This window comes from Phalacrocorax carbo, chromosome 11, assembly GCF_963921805.1.
Source record: "Phalacrocorax carbo chromosome 11, bPhaCar2.1, whole genome shotgun sequence".
NCBI classification, from domain to species: Eukaryota; Metazoa; Chordata; class Aves; order Suliformes; family Phalacrocoracidae; genus Phalacrocorax; species Phalacrocorax carbo.
Window position 1 is genome coordinate 11,979,194 of NC_087523.1, and position 18,079 is coordinate 11,997,272.

The 18,079-nt window shown below is 54.4% G+C and overlaps 4 protein-coding genes across 5 annotated transcripts; 1 reads left to right on the top strand and 3 right to left on the bottom strand.

Moving 5' to 3' along the window:
• Nucleotides 1-844: 844 nt before the first annotated feature.
• Nucleotides 845-5,132, bottom strand: LOC104043431 (aryl-hydrocarbon-interacting protein-like 1). The gene is made up of 6 exons (XM_064463120.1): nucleotides 4,599-5,132; nucleotides 3,701-3,880; nucleotides 3,304-3,492; nucleotides 3,051-3,227; nucleotides 2,779-2,920; nucleotides 845-2,250 (listed from the first exon to the last, which is right to left on the bottom strand). The coding sequence occupies exons 1-6, from the start codon at nucleotides 4,692-4,694 to the stop codon at nucleotides 1,358-1,360; spliced, it is 1,677 nt and encodes a 558-aa protein (XP_064319190.1). The 5' UTR covers nucleotides 4,695-5,132; the 3' UTR covers nucleotides 845-1,357.
• Nucleotides 5,133-5,264: 132 nt separating this feature from the next.
• TAF7L (TATA-box binding protein associated factor 7 like) lies at nucleotides 5,265-11,140 on the bottom strand. Its single transcript, XM_064463126.1, has 11 exons — nucleotides 10,746-11,140; nucleotides 9,955-10,033; nucleotides 9,660-9,793; nucleotides 9,140-9,266; nucleotides 8,869-8,927; nucleotides 7,812-7,884; nucleotides 7,286-7,402; nucleotides 6,898-7,086; nucleotides 6,684-6,796; nucleotides 6,312-6,371; nucleotides 5,265-5,714 (listed from the first exon to the last, which is right to left on the bottom strand). The coding sequence occupies exons 1-11, from the start codon at nucleotides 10,809-10,811 to the stop codon at nucleotides 5,670-5,672; spliced, it is 1,062 nt and encodes a 353-aa protein (XP_064319196.1). The 5' UTR covers nucleotides 10,812-11,140; the 3' UTR covers nucleotides 5,265-5,669.
• An 18-nt stretch (nucleotides 11,141-11,158) lies between these two features.
• On the top strand, nucleotides 11,159-15,628 carry LOC104039861 (magnesium transporter NIPA2). 2 transcript variants are annotated; one of them, XM_064463124.1, is made up of 5 exons: nucleotides 11,159-11,339; nucleotides 11,884-11,940; nucleotides 12,642-12,732; nucleotides 12,878-13,038; nucleotides 14,272-15,628. In XM_064463124.1, the coding sequence occupies exons 1-5, from the start codon at nucleotides 11,201-11,203 to the stop codon at nucleotides 14,904-14,906; spliced, it is 1,083 nt and encodes a 360-aa protein (XP_064319194.1). In that variant the 5' UTR covers nucleotides 11,159-11,200; the 3' UTR covers nucleotides 14,907-15,628. The 2 variants fall into 2 exon arrangements, with proteins under 2 accessions (XP_064319194.1, XP_064319195.1); XM_064463125.1 differs by having other exon boundaries at nucleotides 11,310-11,335.
• Nucleotides 15,629-16,518: 890 nt separating this feature from the next.
• Nucleotides 16,519-18,048, bottom strand: TIMM8A (translocase of inner mitochondrial membrane 8A). The gene is made up of 2 exons (XM_064463127.1): nucleotides 17,815-18,048; nucleotides 16,519-17,336 (listed from the first exon to the last, which is right to left on the bottom strand). The coding sequence occupies exons 1-2, from the start codon at nucleotides 17,935-17,937 to the stop codon at nucleotides 17,175-17,177; spliced, it is 285 nt and encodes a 94-aa protein (XP_064319197.1). The 5' UTR covers nucleotides 17,938-18,048; the 3' UTR covers nucleotides 16,519-17,174.
• Nucleotides 18,049-18,079: the final 31 nt, after the last annotated feature.

Below are 18,079 nucleotides of genomic sequence, written 5' to 3' on the forward strand. Positions count from 1 at the left end.
CCATGCACCTTGGCTGAGTCAGGGCAGCTCCTGGCTCTGTGCCATCCTGGTACTGCTCCTGCTGGGACACAGATGTCCCTGTGCCCTGTGTCACCCTGTCTGTCTACACCATTCAAGGCAGAACAGAAGCTGTGAGCAGAAGCCCAGGCTCCCCAGAGGTGCATCCCCTGACCACCACCTTTCTTTATCCTCTTCCAGCAAGGTCTGCTCAGGTCCACATGGCAGCCTGAGGGCTGGGACAGGGGCTGCTCGGGGACAGTCCCTCTTGTTCAGCTGGGAACTTCTGCTGTAGGAAACCCTTCAGCTCCAGGAGTGATGTAGGCATCAGTGGGATGCTGCACAGGCAGCCCTCTCCCTCTGTGCTTTCTCCCTGGAGCCCCATCAGGTCTCCAGTGTCCAGAGGTGTCCAGGTGCCTCAGCCCCAAGTGCTGCCCATGGTCCCTGTGCCTCCATGGCACAGTGAGGGGTTCAGCTGAGGACTAGTCCAGGGCAAGACTGGGGGCTTTCAGGCCCTCCCCACCACACAGGGTGCAGCCCAGACCCAGGTGACAGCAAAGTGTGTCCAGGACTGATACTTGTAGGGCTGGACCTGCTGTCACCCCTGGCCTGGAAGGGCTGGTGGTGCTAGGCAAAGGCCTGACATGGTACTACTGCAGGGAAGTATGGGGACAGCTGTCATACAGGAGAGATTCAGGAGCTTAAATGGGGATGAAATGCAGCCTCTATAACTCCTCCTCCCACAGGCAGAGCAAAAAGCCCCATCCCTGCACTGCAGGCTCCAGGGCAAGGCAGGAGGCTGTGATCAGGGAAGCCGGTCACATCCAGGAACAAATCCAGCACACGGTGCCAGGGAAGAGCTTTTATTTCACAGCCAGCAAAGCTCAGCAGGGCCCATCTGAAAGTTGCTGGAGCCATTGAGTCAGGGCAGGGAGGCAGTAGGTGCTGCACAACAGGGCTGGTGGTCCAGGCAGCGGCAGGGAGAGGACAGCATTGATCCCCTGTCACTCCAGGGCCAGTCCCAGCCCTCAGCCTTGCCCTCAGCCTTCCCCTCAGGGTACAACAGCCCCCCCTGCCTGCGTGGTGCTGCCTTGTCAGTGGTCCTGCAGCCCTTCCTCCATCCAGGGATAACCAGCCCTGCTCAGGGCTGGCCCTGCCCCAGGGTCATGGCTCCAAGCTCTCTGCTCTTGCTGCACTGCCCTGGGGGTGCATCACCCTCTTCCCTGGCTGCTATGGGCCGGGGGATCCTTCCACCCAGCTCCTCATCTGCCCCTGAGTGCCCAGACTGGAGCACTGCCCTAAGGGTGAACCTGTCAGGGGGTATATTGCCTTCCCTAGCATTTCCTTGGCTGCTGCCTGCTCACTGCTCCCCACAGCTCCCCTCTTCCAGTGCCTCTCTGGGTGTTTTGTCCTCCAGCTCTAGGGGCTCCTTGGCTGGCCCCAGCCCCTTCCCAGGGGACCCCAGCTCTGAGGCTCTGCCTGGCTCAGCCCTAGCCCTGGTCCCTGTGCCAGCTCCCTCTGCCCCACTGCCCCCAGTCTCCAGCCCCTGCCCTTGCCCTGCTGCCTCTGCCCTCTCTGCTATCCCACATTGCCCTATAGCCAGCTTTTCCATCTCTGCTGCTGAGCTCTCTTCCTCTTTGTCCTCTTCCCTTTGCCCTCCTTCCTCCTCCTCCCCCTCTCTCTCCTCTTTTTCTTCTTCCTCCTCCTTCTCCTCTTCCTCTGCTCCCCAGCCCTCTGGCTTTGCCCCACAGGTGCCCAAATTTGCTTCTTCCCCCAGTCCTGTCCCATCCCTTGCTTCCACCTCCACCCCTACAGGCTGCCCCTGGGCTGTTTTTCCTCCTGATGCTTCTCCTTTACACCGAGACCCAGGGGTCCCTTGTTCTGTTTGGTCAGCCCCTGGTTGTTCCACTTCTTCAGTCCCCGCACCCTGCTCTCCCTGCCCAGGAGTCTCCAGGACCCCAGCCTCACTCTGGGGTGCTTCTTTCTGCAACTTCGCCCTGCTGCCCACCTCCCCACTCTCCTGCCCCTCACTGGCCCGTGGTCCTGGGGGTGGCTGGAAGAGCCCCTTGTAGCGCTTCCGATCCTCCACATGCTTCTTCCTCATCCTCTCCCCTAGCTGCTTCAGCTCCTTCTTCACCGCAGCTGCCATGGAGGGGTCAAGGTGAGCCACCCGGAGGAAGTCCTCCCGTGCCTCCTGCTCATTCCAGACAGCAGCATGCGCCTTCGCCCGCTTGAAATAGGCCTTGGCATTGTCTGCCGGGAGAGGAGAGCCCCCAGCGGGGGTCTGGCAGCTCAGGGCTACCAGCCATAGGAGCTGGAGACCCTGGGAATCCAGGGACCACAGAGCACAGGTGATATCATCAATGGGAAACATGGGGTGGACACACTTGTAGGTTGGGTTACCATCATGGGCAGGGGGACCTGTGCCATGCCTGTGCCACTGTGGGCACCAAAGGATATGGGGTGCAGGGATCGTCATGGGCAAGGGGAGCCATGGTAGGCAGGGGCATCTGGATGTTGTTGGATATCACGGGAAGGAGGACCTAGAGGACACAGGGTGCAGGTACCATCATGGGCAGGGGAAAACAGGGACATGGGCACTGTCATGGGCAGGGGAACCTGGAACATGGGTTCTGCAGTGGACATGAGGATCCAGATGCCATGGGTACCATCACAGGCAGAGAGATGTGGGATAAGCATTGTCATGGATGGGGGAATCAGAAGACAGAGTCCCTAGGGGCCTTGGGTGTAGTGGGAGGGTAGGATGCAGGGCACAGGTACCGTTGTGTTTCTGGAGGAGCTCCGTCGTGTGCTCCAGCACCTCGTAGTACTCGCCCAGCTCCAGCTGGCACTGGCAGTAGTTGAGCACCAGTGGTGTGACCAGGCTCTCCAGCTTTAGCCAGCCATCCTCCCATGGCTTTTCCTGCCCCAGGGCGCCACAGCGGGTGGTTCATGGTTGTGGTCATCCCCTTCCGAGCACCCAGGGCCCAGAGGGGAGTGCTTTGCTGAGGAAACCCAGGCAAGGGTGCAGGAGTTGGCTGGTTCCTGCTCACCTTAGTCTGGAGGTTCCTCAGGCAGATGACAGCCTCCTGGTACTTTGCTGCTGCCTGCCCAAACTCCTTACGGAGGACGAGGCGGTTGCCCTCACTGTGCAGCACAGGCACTGCTGCCAGCTTCTCCTCCTTGCTCATGGCCCAGGTGTCACGCTTGTATGCCGAGGGCTCCTCCACCTGCACAGACAGCAGGAGCTGAGCTGCCTGTCCTGGCCATCCCCATGCTGGCAGCCATCCCCACCATCTCCCTTACCCGGAACAACTCCATGATGAAGATGAGGGGCTGCGGCGTCCGCTGCAGCTCGTCTAGGTCATCATAGCCTGTGCTGTGGTAGTCAAACATGTTGCCCATGCCACAGCGGTGCTTCTGCCCTTCCAGGGGGTCCCGGCCCTCCGCGATCCTCCGCATGCCCCTGGAGACCAGGGCGTACATGCCTGTGTGCTGCAAGGAGGGGGAGCACCCTGCTCAGCCCCATGGGGCTAGCCTGCATCCCCTTCCTCTGGGGCAGTCCCCCCAGTGCCATGGTTAAGTTACACCTGTTCCCCCAATGCTTGCACCAGGCAAGGCTGGAGCATCTCCGGGGCGCATGGTCCTGTGCCCTGGCTCTGCAGAAAGGAGGGGAGTGGGCACCTGCGGGCCCCTCACTCACAATGGCGTCACACCAGAACTCAGCCACTTCCCCGACTCTCATGGAGCTGAGAAGCGTCTCCCAGATTTCCAGCTTGAACATCTTGCCCACGATGATCTCCATGGGGATACCAGCTTCTCTGCTGTCATCGATCACTGTCCTCTCAAAGTCATCCTTCAGTGTCTGGAAGTGGAAGGTGATCTGCCCCAGAGAAAGTTCACTGTTGAGCTGGGGCAGGCACTGCATTAAGAGCCCTCCATCCCCGAATCCCTCTGCCACAGAGCCAGGACGTGGGGCCAAGCCTGCTCCTACCGAGGTGCTGGTTTGAGTGGCAGCTCTCCATCTGCAGCAGGTGACTGTGCCTCCTACCCACTTAGACAGCAAGCAGATGGTGGAATGTCTTAATGCCCATCGGTGCTGTATCTTGCTGCTCTCTTTGGACACTCCTCCCCCACTCCCCCGTAAGCCAGTAGAGTGCTCCCTGAGCATGCACCAGAACCTGGTGGAACCCACGCTGATCTGCCCATACCCATGGCTGGGGAATCTCAGAAACCCCCAAAAGCTCCCTACTGGCACCCTTCACTCCTGTTTGGGATGCGTCAGGAAAGGAAGATTTCCAGCAATCCACGGTGGCCGCTGAGCTCTGGTGGCCCCAGAATGCAGGGAGGAGTTGGGTAACAGCACCAATGCAAGGTGAATGCAGTGGGCAATGTCAGCCATCACTGAGGGCAATGTAGCTGCCCATGCCCAAAACAGCTCTTCCTCCATCCCCCCTTGGAAGGGATCTCCTGGATCTCCCCATACCACAGACCTGGAAATCAGCTTGCAAGCAGGGAATTTAACTGTAATAGGCAGGGATGGTGGCATTGGACCCACTCCCCTCTCCTAGGGCTTCGGGGTAATAACAAAGATGACTTACCTTGCTCCCATCCTGCAACTTTGGCAGCTCCCCTTGGCCTCCATGCAGAATCTTCTTTTTGACCCCTTCCACGTTCAGCAGGTAGGTTTCCTCCATGGCTGTTCCTGCCGGCCACCAGGAGCAGGTCACAGGCACATGCACATGAGCATGCTCCAGCCCTTCCTGAGCTCCACCTCTTCCTTAGGGTATCTCCCTTTCTTGACTATCTGAACACGCATATCTCCCAGGGCTGCTGCTGGCCTTTTGCTTTCTGTGTTGGGGATAGAGCTTGGAAGACTTCTCCCCTTCCCCTGCCCTTTGGGTTGTGAGAGGGGTGCCCTGCTGTGGCACACCCTTGCTGAAGCCCGTAGTGCCTTTAGTTGCGTTCTGGAACTGCCTTTATAATCCTCTTCCCACCCTGCCAGGTTAATCTGGGATTTGCCTGCCTAGTCTGTGAGGAATTAAAGAAACTCCCTGATCATGGGGGCCTCATTCCTCCCACAGTGACAGTCTGCGGGGTCCCCTTCGCGCACAGTCTCCCTTTGCCCCAGCCACACAAGGAGCATTTCAGCGAAGGAGCCCAGCAATGCTGCTGTGAGCACCAGCCAGGGGCTATGTCTGGTCAGGCACAAGCTGGCAAGAGGGAGTGCTAACCTGTGCTCCAGAAACCACAGAGGAACAGACCAGGAATGGAACTGGTACTTTATTGAGCCTGGTTTGCAGACACAAGCATTCCCAAAACAGAAGAACAAACTCCTACCAGGCCAAGCCCACCAAGTCCAAGACTCAGTAAGATGCAGAAAGGAGCACCACAGTGTCCTGGGGAGAACTACACACTTCTGGGAAAATGGTGCTGAATATTTACAGTAAATCCGGTGTTCTGACTGCTTTCACAGACACAGTCCAATTCTTTAGCTCCACTCAGCCAAGCCCAGCACAATGTATGTGAGAGCAGCTCTGGACATGGAGCCTCTAGCACTGCCCAGCAGCACATCTGGCAGCAGAGGTGTGTGACTACAGCAAAGACTTTAGCATGGCAGAGGAAAAACACTTCCAGCTCCGCTCACAGGTAAAGAGACCCAGGCCTGCTCCTCACTTCTCCATGAGGGACTCCAGCTGCTCCTGCAGGGATGTCATCTGGAAAGAGGGAGTGAGGCATTACAGTAAAGCACGGCTGGGACTCCTGGCAGCTCCAGTCCAAGCACTTCTGTGTTTCTGCGGATCTTCCACCTATGCCAGGGGCTGCTTCACCTGTACATCACAGGGAGCCGCGCCTGGGCACCTCTGGGGCAGAACTTGGCCCACAAGCCTAAGCTGCACAACAGGAACTTGGGAGTGGGAGCCTCCTGCCTTGGTACCTGTTTGAAACTCAGCAGAGCTGCCCAGGCAGGAAATCTGCCAAGACCCCATGGCTACTGCCTTTCTTGTACATGGGTGCTAGTGGGTTTCTGTGATGTTTTACCCCAGGCAGTAATCCTAGCAGCCTTGGACTGCTGACTAGACATGTTTTGGCTCACTGCTCCTCCAGAAGGAAGGCTGCAATCAACCCCATTTCCTATACCTCCTTGTCCCTTAGGAAGCTCCATGCAAGAACAGATGAGGTACACCCACACCTGACCTGTAACACTGGAGTTCAAAGCAGCTGGTGTAGTACAAGGTCCAGGAAACTTTGTCAGAGGCCAAGCCTAGAACAGTGTCGTGCCCCCTCCTACTCCACTATGGGAGTTTCCTCACCTGCTGCTTTTCTCGCTCTTCCTGCTGCTTGAACTCATCCAGCACAGCCTGGAGACGGGTCTGCAGAGACAAACATACCAGACCACGTTTACCAAAGTGTTCTCAGCTGAATGGGTGCTGTCAAAATATGTTAAATGGTGCAGCAAGCCCCAAGCTGCACTGACAACCAGCATCCCCATCTCCTGCAGTTTTATGGATTGCTTTGCCTCCATCAGGAAATGCTGGAGCATATATGGTCACACCACAATTATTTTTAACCCACCAGGCAAAGGTCCCTGGCTTTTCCAGGGCAACAGCTGAATCATTCTTCTGGATCTAATGGCAAGACAGCGCTGAGTAGAAGACTTGAAGAGACCCCAGGAGAGTTCTCACCTTGAGGGCTAGGTTCTCCACCTTCATGATGAGATCTTCCTGGCGCTTCCTCCTGTCCTGGGTTTCCTGGAGTTTACTTTTCAGGTTGTCAATCTGTTTCTGGATCCCCATGACTGGAAGAGATAGTGAGCTCAGACCCAGAGCAGCAGCAGAGCTGGGCAGCATAGCCTGCCTGGCGCCCTGGTGATTCTGCTGCACTCTGCCACCAACTCACCTATCTGGTTGGACCCCTCGTTCTCCTGTTGCTGCCCATCGGACTCATTCAGCTTGTCCTGCAGCTGCCTCTCCAAGTCCTCCTCAGTGTCCATGATGTTCAGGTCTTCATCATCATGATGATCCCTCTCATCTTCATCTTCGCTGCTGCTGCTGATGTCATTGAATATCTCACGCAGTTCATCATGTTCTAGGGGGGTGCAAAAGGGAAGAGGTAAAACACAGCTGATGACCTTCCAGCAGCCTTTGCCTGCCACGGATGAGATCAGTACAGGGTGCCTGTCTCAATGCCCTCTCTCCTTTGGTCTGGTTAGGGCTTAGCCCAGACAGAATGGGTCCAACCGATTACTTAATGGCTAGAAAGAAAACAACAGCCTTCCCCACTGCACCTGAGGAGCCATGGCCTTGCTTATGTCCTGACATCCCTGGAGAGGAGATATCCAGGCTGGTGAGTGAACCATGGTTGTCTACTTCTTTTGTTTCATCTTCAGCAATGACTTCCCAGCCTGACAGCAAGAAGAAACGAGTCAAGGGAAAAAGAGGAACATGAAAGATGCGGTACAACAAAAGAATGCTAAAAACTGCAGATCACTGCCCCTCCAACAAGTCTGGCCTTGCAGCTATGGATATCCAAGATGAACCACCCCAGCCCTCTTTTTTGATGACTTCTCCTCTGCTGTTACTTAAGTTCCTGCTCAGTACAACAGTACAGTCCACAAGGAAGGTCACCACGAAGAAACAATGAGTTTTGAACAAGGCAAATATGAAGCTCCAAGACCTCAGTGCCTCTTGTGTGCTTATCTCCCAGTCTCTCTCACCCACACAAAGCTGAACTTGTCTCTCGCTTCCACAACCCCCAAGACAAAGCAGCATGTCCTGGGCCCCGCTTGAGCCGTTTTTCTCCTAAAAGGATACGGACACTGACAGCTTCAGCATCTGTGCTCAGGAGACGCTTCACCTCTTTTTCCACATCAGGAGACTCAATATACTGGGCCAGAGAGGGGAAGAGAAGAGAGACACCGTTAAAAGCTTCGTGCAGGCTGCTGGTGCTGGTCAACTCCAACCCTCCACTTCTGCTCAGCCTTTGCTCATGCTCACCCTAGAAGTAATTTATGCACCTCCAGAAAGCAATCCATCTTTTTCGTACAGAGCTTCTTGGTGGTTGTATACTCTCACTTTTGTACTTAGACTACTTATGAAATAAGACTTTCCGTGCATACGCAGGAAGTCATCAAGCTGCTGTTTTCTAATGGATGGTCAACTCAACTCCTTCCCATCACACTCAGAAGGTGGTTTCATTTTTCTCTTTTAAATTAGCCAGGAATCTTAATGCAGTGAGATCAAATCTCTCCTGTGGGCCATAAGAATGTCTCAAATAACTTGTTTCCCAAATGTCATGAAAATAGCACCCCATCTTGTTCTCAGAAACTGCAAAGCAGAGAAGAACAAGTCTTCCCAGCCTCACGATGCTGCATCTCCTCAACACCTTGCCTGGCTTGTGCATAGGCACAGAAACAGTCTCTGATCTCCATCTGTTGTCACTCCTCCAGCTGACATGACAGTTTTTCTATTTGTAGTGTTGCTTGTTGAGGAAGTGAACGGGCCATGCATAGAGAGGAGATTTCAGCTGGGAAAGCAGGAATGAGTGAAGCCTCATTTCCATGTGTCTTCCTTTCTTCTCTATGAACAGGAAAAGATGTGCTAGGGCAAGGCAGCCACAGGACTGGAGTCCAGCAGTTCTCTGCACAGAGGATCTTCCCCTCAGAAGCATCTTGGAAAACATGGAGGAAGCACTCAAAGAAGCATTTAAATGTACTACCCTCCCTTCGCACTCATCTCAGGCAAGGAAACACATGAAGCAACGTTAAGAAATTACATGTTTTTTCTGGACTAATAGACAGTTACAGCTCTAATATCCCTGCCTTCCTATCCCTTGGTTACTGCGTTTGCATCTATGTGAGATGCAACTCACCTTCTTCTTAGCTGTCTTCCGGAATCGTCTCTTCCGTACATTTTTCAGGGGAAGAGTGACTGTGACAGAGGAAACAGAACGCATATGTCAGGCAGGTGGCCTAATGGGATTGCTGCATGCCAAAAGGGAGAAGGTCCGTTTAAGAACAGAGAGAGCACTGCAAACGGAGCAGCAGCACAGCTGGGACACTGCAATGGTGAGTGCCCTGCACAGCTGTGGGTACACTGGGGTAGTGGGACGGAGGAGGGGTTTGGCACAGCCTCTACTCAACTGCCATGGTTCCAGATGAATTTCTTCTCTCTGTCCTTGTCCTTCTTCTTGTTTGCCTTGGGGTCAGTGCTCACAGTTTGCTCTTCCAAAGGTGGGTAGAGATCACCATCCACAGTGCAAACAAGCATCTGGAATCCCCACATAAACACAAAGGATGCTTAGCCATAACAAAGACAAAAGGATGTAAAAGTTCTTCTGGAAAGTGAACAGTGACTGCCCACCACATGTTGTGAGCCAAAGGGATTCAGGGGCATGGGCTACCAGAAACACAATATATGGGCTCAGTTTGTATCTAAGCACAGCAGCAGTTAAGCTGTTTCAAGGACAACCACATTTCATGCTTCAGAAACTCAATTTCTAAACAGAAAGTGGAGTAGGGAATTTTAAACTGCTAATATTGTGAGAATACAGAAATCAGCCATGTTATACTGGGTGTCCAGCTGCCAAAGTGTACAAGGGTTTTCCTGGAGCGGGGAGCAAGGAATTAAGCTGTTGGGGCAGGCAAGAAGGACAGCTGATACCTGGCAAATATCTGCTGTCTTATAGAAGGTTTTCTTGTCAATGGTTTTTAAGCTCTCGATGATGCAGGGCAGATCCACCAGCTTGGCTGCCAGCGGCACCCGGTCTACGCGGACAATCCCATGGCGCCCATCCGCTACGGAAAGCCACAGGACAGGTTAGTGCTGTTGCTAAACAGCTAATCGAGCAATACATTCCTGGGCAGCACAAATTACACAGGAAAACAAATGCAAGTTGCACAGCTTCACTTGTGGACGGTCAGAGGAGTTTTAATATGCCCTGATCCTGCTCACTCACCGTGTAGCTCAATGGTGAGTCTGTCCTTCAAGTTGACATTCCCAGACTGTACTGCTCGCCGCACAGTGGACGCATATTCCTGGGAAGGTTGGACAGACTTACGTCAGGGCTAGGTGTGCTTCCTCAGAGAATCACTGAAGGTTTTTGTCCAACCTACCTAGCTTTAAACACCCCTGCCATCCTAACACAGAAAACCAACTGCAAGAGCCACAATGAAAATTACACCCTCCTCCCAGTACCGCAGGTTACCCCTGCGGCTTTGCTATTCCCAGTGCCCTCCACACACCCCCAACACAATACAGCTGCGACAGTAGCGTGAGGCACCTGACAGAGATACCCTGCCGGCAGACCACAGCTCTGGGGGAAGTTAGCACTCCCCTCACCAAGCTCTCACAGCCTCAGCAGGACACTGTCTCAGCTTTAAGCAGATACCATCAAGTGCACTGACAGCCACGGCAACTGAAGACCCAGCATTTGCTAAAGCCCCTCCCTTACAGAAGTCTCCTCCCTAATCCTCTAAATTGTCTTCCAAGCCTACTGCTCTGTGTCGCAGGAGCACCTCTCACGAGTGGCCGTGGAAAATCTCTTCAAGTGAGTGGGAATGGGCTACCCAAGGCCAAATGCACCCTGTCCCTTCCACGTCCCCTGCCAGGTGCGCAGATTTCCCACTGACTTCACCCGCCTTGCTAGTCCCTCTCCCAACCCCCGTGCTCGCCAAGCAAACTAGACGGAGCCGCGTATGAAGCGTGATGGTGGCCACTTCAGCTCCACCGGACCGAGCAGTCTCTTACCGGCGGCAGCCGCAGCACGAACTGGCTCTCCAGCTCGTGCGGAGCATCGTCCTTGTTCTTACTCATCCTTTCTTCTTCACTTTGGAGAACGAGCTACAGTTACCTCACCGCTGAGAAGGCTCCTACAGGATAACCCCGGCCCAGCACTCCCGGGCCAGGCTCTCACCCACGGGCGCCCCGCGCTGGAGCGGCGGCGGGGCCACCTGAGGCCTTTCCGGCGCCCGGGGCCGCGCTGCTGTGGGGATGATACCCCCGGCAGGGCCCGCCCAGCACTCGCTGGCCCCGGCCCCGGCCCCAAACCGGGCTGCCGGAGTCCGCCCCGCCACCGCTCCCCGGCGCCGGCCCGGGCGGAAGCCAGGCCCGGCGTGCCGGCATAGGCTCCCCCCGCCCGCCGCCGGGGGAAGGGTGTTGGTGGCGCACCGGAAGTAGCGGCCGGCGGCGGCGGCGGCGCTGCCATGGGGGGTGCGGGAGCGCGGGCGGGCTTCTACGTGGGGCTGGGCCTGGCGCTGGCCTCCAGCGCCTTCATCGGCAGCAGCTTCATCCTCAAGAAGAAGGGGCTGCTCCGTCTGTGCCGCCGCGGCCGCGCCAGGGCAGGTACCGCCGACCCCGGGCGTGGCGGGGGGGAAGGGGCCAAGCGCCCCGGTGCCTCCACCTGAGGCCCGTGGCAGCTACCCCCGGGCTGCCGCTGCAGGCGCTCACCCCGGAGGCGCCGTCCCCGGACACCGCAGGCCGCGTCAGCCTCCACCCGGACGGCCCGGCCAGCGCTGGGCCTCGGCCGCCCCCCTCCTTGCCTGTGGGGCTTTTTGGTCTAAAAGTAGCTTTTCCATAGGGATCGCCAGCCATGGCCCATAGCCACAAAGACACCTTTCTGTGACGACTCACGTGTTCTTGAAACTGCTGTCTTTCAAACGCAGGATAACCAGGGGATAAAATCTCTGCTTTTAGGGTAAACAGAATCAGTGCTTGCCCATGTCTGGGTCAGGCCAATACGTGACAAGACAGGCAGGCCCAAGGCAGCCTCGCACATAGAGGACTTCAGGCTGTTCCCACTTGCTTCTCCAAGGCAGTTCCAGCAGGATAATGAGCCTTTTGCGTGGCTTCACCTGAAGTTTGTTATTACTCTTTCTTCCCTACTTAGGCCAAGGAGGTCATGCATACCTGCAGGAGTGGCTTTGGTGGGCAGGGCTGCTGTGCAGTAAGTACCTGCTCTGAAACGGTAGCAAGACACACTTAAAGAGTGTGTTTGTCATTGTTTCCAGTTGCTTTTGTGTTTTATTATGATCATTGTTTGCTTGATTTTTATCTGAGTGTCTGAGGATGTTGGTGATCTAATTGTAACTCTAAAATATTGTAAAGTCTCATGCATTACCAGGTTTCTCTGCTAACAGGAGTTGAGGAGCTGGTCTGACTGGGTTGGGTTACATGCTTCTGAAATGGCCTGCCCAGATGATGTAGTTATAAAGGCACATCCAGCACCGTGGATGTGCAGCTCTATTATACACTTTCCAATGTTAATAACCAATTGTACTTGATTTACCCTTTAAAAAGCTGTAAAAGCTGTTCCAGAAGAACATGACTTAGAAATATGAAATGGGTCAAGGTTCCTTTCAGCTTTGAGGACTTTATGGAAATATTTTTCTGTGGTTACTGCTCACCTCCATAGCCACGTGTAACTAAGGATCACCATGTGTAACCACAAGCTTTCTCTTCCCAAGAGAACCTAGAGTGGGCTTCTGCTTGTTCTTGCTAGTGCTGTTCTTTCCTGGTTGCATGACATCCCTCAGAGAAACACGGGATGCTCAGGTGGAAACTGAGGCTGTCTTCTGACCGCACTCAAACTTGTATTATGCTGAATTGTCCCTACTTTAATGCTCACCTACAGAGTTTCTCTTGCAGTGGGAGTTGGAGAAGCTGCAAATTTTGCTGCCTATGCCTTTGCCCCTGCAACGCTGGTAACTCCACTGGGTGCTCTAAGTGTCCTTGTTAGGTAAGCAGCTTCAGAAACACCCTTACCTCACCTTACCTCACCCCTTAGTGGTGAAAGCAGTTGCTCTGCTTTCCTCTGTCTCTTCCCTCAGGTACTCCATCCTTTGGCCTAATTCATTTGGGATTTTTTTTTTACTATCTTTCAGTGCAGTTCTGTCCTCTACCTTCCTGAATGAGCAGCTGAATGTTCATGGGAAGATTGGCTGCATCTTGAGTATCCTGGGCTCCACAGTGATGGTGATCCATGCTCCACAGGAAGAAGAAGTTTCCAGCCTGGCATCAATGGCAGAGAAGCTGAAAGATCCAGGTACTTAAATAAAAGGGGTCCTGTCAACTTCAGGCTTGAAATCGATGGTAGAAGGTAGGATACAGCTTGGCTAGACTGGGAAGGACTGAACTAAATGGTAATAGAGCTGTTTCTTGTTCTGCACACCAGTGGAAGAAACATTCCCCTGTGTTCAGGATAGCTTGCAGATTGCCCTCTGTGATGGGAAAAGGCTGGGGTCTCCACACTCTAAATATGAAAGATGGTGACAGTCAAACAGCATTTGATGCATGTGCTCAGAGGATTTACACCTTACTAACTAGCTCAAAACACAGGGGGACATGTCAGCTTCAGAATGGCTTTTTAGGACTGTCAAGTCCTTTTGACCCCTGATGAAAGAAGCAGACGGGAACCCCACTTCACAGAGAGGGAGTCTGGGTGATGCTCCTAAGTCACTGGGTCTGTGCCAATGCAAGAATGAGAACTTGGGTCATTAAGAGTTACCAAGGGTGCTTTTTTGGTACTACCTATGAAGTGTAGATGCAAAAAGTTAAGAACATGGGAACTAGCTACAGCTGTCAGTAGAAGGGGCTGGCCCGTGGTAGTGCCCAGATAGGAGAGGGAATTCCTGTACGTGAAGGTGGCAGTGGGTGTGGCTGAGGGAAGACAGGAGGAACTTCAGGCAAAGATGAATGAGTGAATCAAGGAGTTACACCCACGATGAAGTAGTCCTGATATTTATGTTAGAGGATGAATCAGGTTGCAAGGATATGATTTGGGCAATAGCATGAATGGCAGAATAAGCCACAGGAGATGGAAGCAGGAAGCACAGGGAGAAGAGCAAAGCAGAGTAACAGGTAGGTGCTGCCGCTCATTAGGGCGAGCAGTCTGGCAGGGCCTCACGCTCCTGCGATGTGGCGCTTTCCTCTTTATCCCACCACAGCCTGCAGAATTCAACTAGGGCTTCCCAAAACTTCTGCCACCCTCTTGGGCCTCTTGCAGAGCTGTGCCCCTACCCCTTCCAGCATGGGTGGCTGTATCCCCTGACAGGCTGACTTGTGGGGCGGTGCTGTGATGAGCACTGTAAGGAGCTGCTGTTGTCTCTACAACTTTGCTCAGACTAGAGGCCAACCCTGGTCCCCACAGGTGGAGGCTAAAAAGACAGACTGATGAGGCAGTTACCTGCCTGTCCTCCATCTCTACGTGCTGTTCAGTTAGATCTGTCACTGGTGCTACTGTTCTCTGATAGAGCTCTTTAATTCTTCTTTCCCCAAGGATTCATTGTATTTGCTCTATGTGTCCTGGTGAGCTCCCTTCTGCTTATCTTTGTGGCTGGTCCGCGTTATGGACAAAGCAATGTCCTCGTTTATGTTTTGGTCTGCTCTGCCATCGGCTCGCTTTCTGTGTCCTGTGTCAAAGGCTTGGGGATTGCCCTGAAAGAATTGTTTTCTGGGAAGCCAGTCCTGAGAGAACCACTGGGCTGGGTGCTCCTGGTGTGCCTGGTGATCTGCATCAGCATCCAGATCAACTATCTGAACAAAGCATTGGACATCTTCAACACGTCTGTGGTCACACCGATTTACTACGTGCTCTTCACTACAGCAGTCATGATGTGCTCTGCCATCCTCTTCAAGGAGTGGCAACACATGGTGCTAGACAACATCATCGGCACCATCAGTGGCTTCCTCACCATCGTGTCTGGCATCTTCCTCCTGCACGCCTTCAGGGACATGCCCTTCACCCCTGACCTCCTGCCCCTCTTCCTGCAGCAAGGCAGGGCAGATCTGCACACCTTGTGGAGGAGTGCAGACAGACACCAGTCATGTCAGCACCAGCCTCTTCTGCCCTCAGAGGATAAAAGCTCTCAGAGTGCAGAGGAAGAAGAGGAGGAGGAAGGTGAAAGCATGTGAGGAAGCCTCTGAACTGGTAGCTTTCTGCTCCCAGTGCTGAGCAGCTCCACTGCAAGGTTGAACATGCTGCCTCAGCTGCTGCCAGCTACTGCCGCAAGAGCAGGAGTTGGCAGTTACCATCTACCTGCCCCAGATGCAAGATGGGTGACCGGCCACTGCCAGGAGGCTGACAGAGACAGCAGCCTCCTGTGGCTACAGACAGGAGCCTTGGAAACCACCCTGTTCCTGTGATCTGGTGCCTCTTCATTGTTCTTTTACATGAAGAGTTGATCCACCCTCGTCAGGACAGAGGCTTTGGCTGTGCAGAGGCCTGCAGCACTAACACAGTGCTAACCCTTACTGAATGCAAAGACCATGCATTTGGGGAGGCCTCACAGCATTTTTTAAAAATATGCCTAGAAGATTAACAGTTTCAAAATAATCTAACATGGTGCTAAGATTACATGGAGAAAAGATGGATGTCTGGCTTTAAAGATGACATACTCAGAATATTAAGTAAAAAATTTCTCTGTCAAGTACTTGTTTTGCTCACTCTGCTAGAATTTATTTACAGATTCACATCCAAAGAACACAATACAGCCAAAACTGGAAAATTTCAGTGGTGCTGCCACATGCTGCTGTGGCTCTTATGGAGGGACCAACCTCTTCACACAACATCTGCTGTGCAGGTTGATGAAGCGCCTGCTTACTGTATTCTATTAAACACTGATTTGTTCAGTTAATGACTGGCTAGTGATACCTTTGTACCGAGAGCTGGGCCAGCACTGAAAGGCATGAAGGATTACAGGGGTAGGAAGAACTGTGCAGATGCTCGAGAGAAACTCAAGACAGGGACAGGAAAGGGAATCACTTACTGTGGGAACAGGAGTGAACCAGGAGTCTTTAGCTATTGAGGTAATTTTCTGAAAGTAGACAGCCATGTCCTCACTTATGTGGGTTTATATCTGCATAGCTGTTTAACACATCCTGAAGTTGTTACCAGGAAGGCTGCTGGCTACAAGCCACCCATGTTAGGAGATCACAGGCCCTGTCCAGCCACACACGGCAAATGGACCTGTGCAGAACTGCTTCACCAGGTTTTTGTCTAGAGCTCCAAGCCACTGTCAGTGGGTCATTCCAGGCTTCCCAGGGCCACACTGTACATAAACACTGCTGAATGCTATGCTGCCTTTCCAGAGCACAGATCAGCAGTTTGTGTTTTTCCAGTTAGAAGCTCCTCTCTGTGTCTTGGGGGCAGAGGTCCAGAAGACACAGTCATAGGCCTCCCTCCGGTGATCTCCACAGGTAAAGGTGCATGAGGTTATAAAGTAGCTCGTTACTTATTTCCTGCATTTAGTCTCTTTAAAGAAACTTTACAGGACAGCAGGAGCTGTTAACTCTTGGGGAAGAGGAAGAAAGCCACAGCCTCTCCCAGAAACAAGTTTGCTTCATGGGACAAAATTAACTGAGCAACAAATCAGAATTCAGAGCAGACCTTCTAGCCAGAATAGAGTTATGCCCCCTCTCTACTAATTTTGCAGTAAACAGGATCACTGGGAAGGAGGGGGAGTGGCAAGAAGGCCAGATTTTCAGTTCTCAGTGGTTATCTACCTGAACAAAGGAGAATCTCATGTTAAAAATTGACCCAGTTAATATTTATTACATTGACCAGGGGAAAGCAGTTAATGGAGCAAGTCAGTATTGACAGAGTTATGCTGCAATTTGAAAATTTGTCACTTGGCCACATGAACAATATACCTATGGAAGCCTGAAAATATTTTCCAGTAGTGACACTGCCTGGGATGATCACTGTGCCCAACAAGCTCTTCTCACGAAGGGCACCTGTACCGGACTTCACAGCAATGGCACCTGCAGAGCTTGATAGCATCTACACAGGAGGGTTCATTTTGTGCAGCACCATTTAAGGCAGCAGTCGCAGGCTGGCCTCACCCAGAGCTGAGATTCACATCACCACTGGGAGTACCCCCTGATGTGAGCGTCAGCTGAGCAGGTGTGTTCCAAATGCTCCCTGCATAGCATTAGCAGCCCAGGAGTCCCAGCACAGACAGCTGCTGGCCTGCAGGGCCACATCACGCCAAGGAGGAGTGACTGTGCCTCTGTCATGGGCTCTCATCTGGCTGCAACTTCCCCAAGACTGGCATTTAATTAAATCCTAAACCCCAGAGCTGATCCTGGCTCATTCAGGCAGCAGAGTGACCGGGAGTTGGCATGGCAGAGCGCCCAGCCTCATGGGGGGCTGGCCGGCATCTCCCGGGGCACGGGTCCCACTCAGTCGGACAGGCTCTCTGAGAAGGCTGACTTGGACTTCTGTGTCTGCTCCAGCCGGTTCAGGATGAACTGGCTAGTGTCGATGAAGCGCTCCACGCAGTTCACGAAGCATGTCTCGGCCCGGCTGTCCAGCTTCGGACCCGGCTTGTCCATGCACTTCTCCTGCATATAGCAGGGGACCCGTTGGTCCCAGGCGCACCACAGCCCGACCGCCCTGCACAACGGGGCCCTGCCTCCTGGCCTTCTCCAGCCCGCGGGCGTGCCTGGGTCACCTCCCCTCGTGACTCTCATCCCCTCGAGACCCCCATCCCCCTGGGACCCTCATCCCCCCGGGCGCATCTAGCCCATCCCTTCCCGCCTGGGGCTCTTCCTGGCCCGTCCTCTCAGGCTTCCCCTTCCCCGAGAGCCGCCCCCCGGGGCTGGGACCGCTCACACGGCGGCTCCATTTGGTCCCCATCTCCCTCCTCCCCCTGGGGGCAAGGGTTAGCGCGGCGGCGCCGCCCGCCTGCCCCACGGCCGCGACCCGCACCCCGCCCCGCTCACCGGAGCCGGCAGCCCCGCATGCCCCACGGCCGCGACCCGCACCCCGCCCGGTCACCGGAGCCGGTGGCCGCGCCCGCCGCTCGCGGGCCGCTCGTACCCAGCAGAGTTCGGTCATCTGGTGCACCAGCTGCTGGAAGCGCTGCTTCTGCGTCTCCACCTCGATGAAGCGCTGGAGCTGGGGGTCGGCGCCGCCCAGCCCGGCGGCGGACGGCGCGTCCATGCCGTTACCGGTACCACCGGTATAACCGGTACCGCCACGCCGCGACCTTTACGTGCCGCCCCGCCGCCGCGCAGGCGCACCGTCCGCACCGCGCATGCGCCGTGTCCGCCCCTTCCGCGCACGCTGCACACGCCCGCCCGCC

Bases quoted from the DNA above. Each gene is read 5' to 3' on its own strand.
- LOC104043431 (XM_064463120.1), bottom strand. From the start codon at position 4,694: ATGGAGGAAACCTACCTGCTGAACGTGGAAGGGGTCAAAAAGAAGATT. The intron at 2,921-3,050 runs GTGAGCAGGAAC...GCCCTGGGGCAG, and splicing joins TGAGGAACCTCCAGACTAAG to GAAAAGCCATGGGAGGATGG. The intron at 2,251-2,778 runs GTACCTGTGCCC...CTCTCCCGGCAG, and splicing joins GCTCCTCCAGAAACACAACG to ACAATGCCAAGGCCTATTTC.
- TIMM8A (XM_064463127.1), bottom strand. From the start codon at position 17,937: ATGGACGCGCCGTCCGCCGCCGGGCTGGGCGGCGCCGACCCCCAGCTC. The intron at 17,337-17,814 runs GTACGAGCGGCC...TGCTATATGCAG, and splicing joins AGATGACCGAACTCTGCTGG to GAGAAGTGCATGGACAAGCC.
- LOC104039861 (XM_064463124.1), top strand. From the start codon at position 11,201: ATGGGGGGTGCGGGAGCGCGGGCGGGCTTCTACGTGGGGCTGGGCCTG. The intron at 11,340-11,883 runs GTACCGCCGACC...TTCCCTACTTAG, and splicing joins CCGCGGCCGCGCCAGGGCAG to GCCAAGGAGGTCATGCATAC. The intron at 11,941-12,641 runs GTAAGTACCTGC...TTTCTCTTGCAG, and splicing joins GTGGGCAGGGCTGCTGTGCA to TGGGAGTTGGAGAAGCTGCA.
- TAF7L (XM_064463126.1), bottom strand. From the start codon at position 10,811: ATGAGTAAGAACAAGGACGATGCTCCGCACGAGCTGGAGAGCCAGTTC. The intron at 10,034-10,745 runs GTAAGAGACTGC...CAACCTTCCCAG, and splicing joins TCGTGCTGCGGCTGCCGCCG to GAATATGCGTCCACTGTGCG. The intron at 9,794-9,954 runs GTGAGTGAGCAG...GGCTTTCCGTAG, and splicing joins ACTCACCATTGAGCTACACG to CGGATGGGCGCCATGGGATT.